The sequence below is a fragment of the Cynara cardunculus genome, assembly GCF_001531365.2.
Source record: "Cynara cardunculus var. scolymus isolate 2C chromosome LG 10, CcrdV1, whole genome shotgun sequence".
In the NCBI taxonomy this organism is placed as follows: Eukaryota; Viridiplantae; Streptophyta; class Magnoliopsida; order Asterales; family Asteraceae; genus Cynara; species Cynara cardunculus.
Window position 1 is genome coordinate 18,366,489 of NC_037537.1, and position 7,681 is coordinate 18,374,169.

The window sequence follows — 7,681 nt, forward strand, 5'->3', positions numbered from 1 at the left end:
CTTTTAATTTCCGCTCTTTATTTTACATTCCTTTACGTTTATTATCATTTACATTCCGTTATTTAATTTCTGCAATTTACTTTTTCGTCATTTATTTTCCGCCATTTACATTTATGTCTTTACTTTCCATTATTTATTTTACTTGTCATTTACTTTTCGTTATGAGTAGCTAAGTTTATATAGCTTGGGTGTGAGACGGAAATGTGAGATTTTCAAACCAAAAGAAAGTAGCTAAGTGTTTTCTTAAACGACGTTCCATTGTTTTAATCGAGTTTTTATAAAAACCAAGCACACTTCTTGACGGGTTGATCACTTTGAAAGTGTTAAAATGTCATGGACTTAGAGATAAGCCATTGAATGCACGTCAACTTGAATGATATAAGAGGTAGACTTGAGAAAGTTGCCGACAATGAGACTTGTCATTTATGTCTTTCAAACTTAACTCCCGACGGGTTGGTCACTCTTTAAAAGTGTCAAAGTGCGATAGATTCAGAGATGAACTATCTAAAACACACGCCAACTCGAATGATATGAGAATCGACTAGAGAGAGTGATTTTTAACAAAGAGATTTGTTTGTCCATATATTTTGAAGACACCATCTTGTCACTATCCCTGGTTCGGACACCACATAGAGATATGGGTGGAAAACTATAATATAGTGCAATGGTGAAGTCCGAGAGAAATACCTTCAAAATAGATGGTGGAACTAAGTTTTGAAACACTGTTTGCTGTAGCATTCCTGCAGCATTGGCTACTGGAATTTGTGTTTGGGTCTCACCACAAGTCTTACACCCTTGCTATCTTTTTATATTCTGTAATCTGTTTTAAATCACCTTAACAATCAAACTGAAGTTTTCAAAATCGTCATCTGAAATCATCTCTTTCATTAGACTCTCATTTAACTTTTGCTACAATCTCCGTGGACGATACTCCATTACTTGTACCACTTTATTACTTAGAAAGACGATATTGGGTCGTATTGTATACTTGTTTTGTGGCCCAATTCCTTTGTCTAAAGGTGTGCCATCATCTATTTGAAGATTGTTCATGTAAGTGTATGTGTTCATGTCAACTTATGCTTGCATAGACAAATAATAAGACTTGGAGTTAACAGAAGGGAAAAACTCATATGGATTTGAAGAGACTCAAACTAATCACCAATGGGAAGCTTTTGAGAGTTTACATGAATGAAAAGATCGATTCATCATTCTTTTGAACTTATCCGCAAAGATTAAACTATATAAATCAATTGGACTAGCAAACAACTAACAAACTACTTGATCCATCATTGAATCATATGAGTATCTGATTTAACATATGGTTACAATTTAACCTTCTCGTCCCCTGTCCAACTATCTTTCATTTTGGGGCCTTCAGGTCCTTCTTCTCCAAGTAACTCAGGAGGGAGCTTATGCAACATTCTCATGGCAACGTTTCTCATCTTTGCTGGCAACTTATTTGCTATTTTCGTTACCTCTTTCGTAAATCCATAAGTAATCTTTGGACCCCATCTTCCTGTATAATTCAACCATGGGACCATTAATGAATCAAACTTCTTGTAATCAACATAAACCACATTATAGCTGGATGCAATATCCATCACGTAGTTGCTTTTTGCAGTGTCGTCTCTAACACCAAACCCTAAAAACTTTTCCCCCCCAGTGATCGGTGATTCTAAATCCATCTCGAGTAACTCATTGAACTCTTCTATGTCCATTGGGTCAATGTAAGATCTCCCATGAAGATGATAGTTTGGAGTGGCGTAGTGTGCATGGCCATGCAAAGATGAATACACCACTGGTCTGGTTCCATTAATAAACTCGAATTCTGGAGCCGTTAACCATTTTCCGGCTGCATGTTGAGACAAATAGATTTCCTTTAGAATTCCATGATAGTTATCGATTCTTAACGTTATGTGTTCCCAATCGCTAACATGTTCCCCGATCTTCCCTAAGTTGATGGCTAAAGGTCCCAATTGAAGCTTCCCTCCGCCATTAAAAGGGTAATACAACCATATGGCTAGATCAGTAAAGGTTCCACCGAGTTCCGGTTTCACATGAATGTAAGCGATTGCATCGTTCAAAAACCCTTTTTTTACCTTATCTTTTTGCGGTTGATTAGGTGGGAGGTCTAGAAAGGCGTCATCTTGCGTACCGTTGGTTGGAAGGTTTTCTCCATTGTTGATCACAGGCTGTGGAATTATATTTTTTTCGTGTAGCTCAGCGCCATTTTCGAAGAACCATAAAACCGTTGAAGGGAAGAATTCTTCATCAGGATGTAAATAGACCCAAGGTGAATAAAGATTTATCATCCTGCTAATTTGTAACGAATTAGGCATAGCCAAATATGGATCTTTCTGGACCATTTTTAAACACGCTAAATTGTGAGTTTCTGAGCCCTTGGCTCGTGCTAAAAACGTACCAATTGGAACACTTAGCCCTCTTGTAACCGGCTTTGTGGTGGACACATCAATGGACCTCCTCCCCATCTTCACTCCCCAAATCCACTTATCCACCTCAACCAAATCCGTGAAGTCCAATCGAACGCACATGATCTTGTCAAGTGACGGTTTCTCTGGTGTTGTTGTGACGATGTGACCAACGGCTTTATAACCATTTGGCGGGATCGGGAGCCATATGTAGCCATCGTCATATTGGCCGAAATTCACACCTTTACTGGTCCACATAAGGGTGTAGTCGATCGGTCTCTTTAGGGCACCATGGTTGGGGTCACCTGTGGTGTCTTTAGCCACAAGAACTGCTGCAGGAAAGGGCACATCGTTGGGTCTACAATAGTGGCCAAGCAGTTTGAAATCTGGTGGGAAGGCATATGGTTCGTAAAATGTTGCACCATCCTTTGGGTTACCACCTAGTGTATCCCATATTTTCAGGAAATATAAAGTTCCGTACACTTCTAATCCTCCAAGATCAATGCTTCCTTTTCCGAAGGATCCACCTGCAAACAGTTAACAATTAATGTATAAATCAATACATATGTGAACAAGGTTCTAAACAGCGTGAGGATGAGGCTTGGTGTGACGGTGAGGTCAGACCTCAGGTTTTGAAAGCCAGAGCGAGGTCACGGCGTTTTTTAAGGCGTGACTTATGACGACAAATCTCTATACCATATATAAAATTACATACATAAACATATGTTTTCTACTATTACTCAATCAATCCATGATATATACTAAGCAGTTTAAATTAAGTTATATATTAAAAACTAACAAATAAAATATTAAAAAAAAGGAAAATCAGATATCATGTTACAAAAACTTGTATTACGTCGTGGAGTGCCTAAGGCATAATGTTGCGTGACACACAAGCCTTGAGTTACGACGCGCCATGACCGCTGTTACGACGAGCTTTTTCGAACATTGTATGTGAATAATTGAATAACTCTAAAAAAATTCATTCGATGCATATGTGAACTTAATTTGACTTACCTATTTCTTTACTAATTATTTATAAATGAACATGCAGGGACCCATTCAAGGGAGATTGACTAGTTTGTGGTAACCGTAAGATCCAATCTCAACCACAAATCAATAGATAAATTAGGAAGTATATAATTTTGATAATTTTTAATTAAAATTTTAATGCAAGGACATTTTAGGTATTTTCTCTTATCTCTCCTCTCTTCTCTCTTCTCTCTCCGTCCCCGTCTTCCGGCCTCGGGCCACCGTCCTCCGGTGATATCACAATATGATACTCAAGCACATATAAGATGCATTGTGATACCACTGTGTTACATATCCGATCGACCACACAAACGACCTCAGTGTGATACCCAATCACATATAAGATGCATTGTGATACCACTGTGTTACATATCCGATCGACCACACAAACGACCTCAGTGTGGTACTCAATCACCTGTAAGATGCATTGTGATACCACTGTGGTATCACCGGAGGACGGTGGCCGGAGGCCAGAGGATGGAGGCCGGGAGACGGAGAGAGAAGAGAGGAGATAGGAGAAAGGAGAGAAAATACCTAAAATGTCCTTGCATTAAAATTTTAATTAAAAATTACCAAAATTAAAAATTTCCTAATTTATCTATTGATTTGTGGTTGAGATTGGATCTCACGGTTACCACAAACTAATTAGTTCTCATTTGATTATGTCCCTTATATATATATATATATGAACCTACGTTTTATTTTTACCAAAGATTCACATATAAATCATTTGTTCTTACGACATTTTTACCATTTTTGTCTTTTTTACTTAAACTTTTTGATATATATATATATATATATATAKAGAGAGAGAGAGAGAGAGAGAGAGAGTGTGTGTTTCATTTCAGAAGTGGTAAATATTTAAGAAGTAAAGAAATGATCCCAACATTTCATCTGGTCAACATTCGCGGCTTTGACCGTGAAGCACCGGATAATTTCTCACAAAAGTATGCAGTAGACAAAAAGATAGTTTTATAACTTTTACAAATAGACGGATAACATGTTCAAATGTGAACTAATATGATACACATATGAACCGTATGTCAAACAGATGTGACTGATATTCTGTATAAGTTAAAAATAAATACTACACTTGAAATATTTTATTTTGCAATAATGGTTGTGTAATAGGTTGAAGATGAATAAAACAATGCAAATGATTGAAGATGGTCTTACCTAAATGCTTTTATAAGACAACATAGATGTATAAAGTCATTAATAAATACCTGCAGGATACACAGGAGGTGGACCTTGAATATCGAATGATAAGACTGGAGGGTCATTAAAACCTATATTCGGACTAATTTTTCTTGGGAATTCATCTGAAGCACAAGATGTATCGAAAAGGATATGAAATATTATGATAATCGTTCTAACAAATTGAACTGAGAACCGAATAGCTGATATTTTTGTATTCATCCTCATATACCACCACATTGCTTAGAACTATAAAAAGCAATTGAAGTGATAATTCATCTAATAAAATCAAGAATGATACAAACTCATTGTCCTTGTAGCAAACATATATGTAAAAGTTTTCATTAATTACTGCTTTTTTATATAGAAAAACTATAACATCTTTTCCTTTTATAGAGTAAATTAAGAGCAAAATACGTGAAATAGCAAATTATTTTTATAAATTCTCTTATTATAGTATTGTATTTTCAGTTTTTCTTATTAGAGCAATATATTTTTAAAATATTTTTTATTAAGGCATCATACTTTCAAAGATTTACCCGTTATAGCATTGGGTAACTTTTTAAATTAAATTTACCCATTATATCAGGTTCATTTGTCATCTCATCGTCCATGTAGACTATCCACATGTACAATAGTGTTGACTTGATATTTCTTTTTGTAGCATTGTAATTTCAAAAGTACTTTATTATACATCACAAATTTCTATTATAGCAGTGTACTTTTAATTTTAATATTTTTATCATTTAAAAATTGTAAATTTAATCAAATATGTTTACTAAAAATTATAATATCATAAATTAAACATGGTTTTTTATGAATATTTTTAATCAAATTTCTATTACAGCATTGAAATTTGCGATGAACGAATGGTTTTTTATGAATATTTTTATTCGTGAAATAGTGATCTTTTGTAAACATGTTTAATTTATGATATTATAATTTTTAGTAAACATATTTGATTAAATTTACAATGTTTAAATGATAAAAATATTAAAATTAAAAGTACAATGATGTAATAGAAATTGATGATGTTAAAATAAAATAATTTTGAAAGTACAATGATATAATAAAAAATGTCATATCAGCACTATCGTATATATGGACAGCCTACATGGACGATGATATAACAAAGAAACATGGTATAATGGGTAAATTTAATTTAAAATGTTACTCAATACTATAACGGGTAAATTTTTGAAAGTACGATGCTCTAATAAAAAATATTTTAAAAGTGTATTATTGTAATAAAAAAAACTGAAAATACAATATTATAATAAGAAAAATTATAAAAATAAGTTACTATTTCACGTATTTTTCCCATAAATTAATGTGTCAGTTTTCAACATTGAGATACTTATGTCAATTTATTAAATATATTAACATAAAAAAACATTTGAAATTAAGAAAAATAAATCAAGTCAAAAGTTGAAACTATAAGAAACGATATTTGGTCCATTTAACGATTCTTTTTTAATCTTATCCAAATCGAAACAAATTTAACAACTATTTATTTTAAAAAATTATAACATTAATTATATATGCTATTAAAATATTTAATAAATAATATCTTTTTCTTCTTATATGTTGTAAATTTGTTGTTAAGTTAAAAGAAATCCTTCTTAAATATTTAACTTCAAAGAATTTCTTAGGATTTCAAGATTTTATAATCTCATTTTTAATTTTTTTTATCTTGGAAATTTAAAAAAAATGTTGAAACAATAAAAAAATTTAAAATCTTTATTTTATCTATTTTAAAAAAAATATGTTAATGAGATGTTATTGTAATTTGACGAATTTTCAGAGTCAAACGTTGACTAAATAAAGCAAGTTTTTTACAAGTTTTGACTTTTTCTTTTTGACAACTTTTTTAACGGTGATTGTCCATGTTGGCTTTCAGGTATCTTGACTAACACTGTATATAACGAAAACAGCACAATGTCCATCCTTTATTTAAGTTAGCTGATTGCTGATAAACTATAAAAGGCAATTGAAGTGATAATTCACTAATCATGAATGAGACACTCATTGTCCTTGTAGTTTCATTAATTACTGTTTTTTTATATAGAAAAACTATAACATTTTTTCCTTTTATAGAATAAATTAATGACTTTACTTTTCAACATTGAGATACTTATGTCAATTATTAAATATATTAACATAAAAACATTTGAAATTAGGAAAAATAAATCGAGTCAAAAGTAGAAATTATAAGAAACGATATTTGGTTCATTTAACAGTTCTTTTCATAATTTTATTTAAATGAAGAAACAAAAACCATGATCACCAAAACAAATTTAACAGCTTTTTTACTTCAGAAATTATAACATCAATTATGTGTGCTTAATATTTAATGAATAATATTTTTCTCCTTATCTGCGATGAACTTTCAACAGTTTATTGCTAAGAAATCTCTTTCAAATATTTAACTTTAACGAATGTCTCTGGATTTCAAGATTTTATGATATCATTTTTAATTTTTTTATCGTGGAAATTTAAAAAAAGAATATGTTAAAACAATAAAATAACTAGTTGCCCTTCAGAAAAATCTTTATTTTATCTATTTAGAAAAAAATCTGTTAATGATGTGTTATTGTGTGTTTGAATTTGTAGAGTCAAACGCTAACTAAATAAAATAAGTTTTTTTTACAAGTTTTGACTTTTTTTTAGCTGTGATTGTCCATGTTGGCTTTTAAGTATCTTGACTAATACCATGGATATAAAGAAAACAGCATAATGCCCATCCTTTATTTAGGCTATGTTATGTTGGGCAAACTAATGGTAAGTTAGCTAATTGTTGATTGCTGCAAATTAATGGTAAGTTAGCTGATTGTTGATTGTTGATAAGCTAGCTAATGGCTGATAAGGTAGATAGTTGATGAACAATCATGTATGACAAAAACTAGCTAATAAACATGTAAAATGATTAAAAAAAAAAGACATTTTGAAATTTTAGTGAATTATATTGTTTTATAATATAACTAAATGAAAGATTCAATAATACAATATATTAATACAAACAA

At 31.7% G+C, this 7,681-nt stretch overlaps 1 protein-coding gene across 1 annotated transcript; it reads right to left on the reverse strand.

Moving 5' to 3' along the window:
• Nucleotides 1–1,322: 1,322 nt before the first annotated feature.
• Nucleotides 1,323–5,272, reverse strand: LOC112520072. The gene is made up of 3 exons (XM_025128375.1): nucleotides 5,236–5,272; nucleotides 4,688–4,783; nucleotides 1,323–2,956 (listed from the first exon to the last, which is right to left on the reverse strand). The coding sequence occupies exons 1-3, from the start codon at nucleotides 5,270–5,272 to the stop codon at nucleotides 1,323–1,325; spliced, it is 1,767 nt and encodes a 588-aa protein (XP_024984143.1).
• Between the last annotated feature and the right edge of the window lie 2,409 nt (nucleotides 5,273–7,681).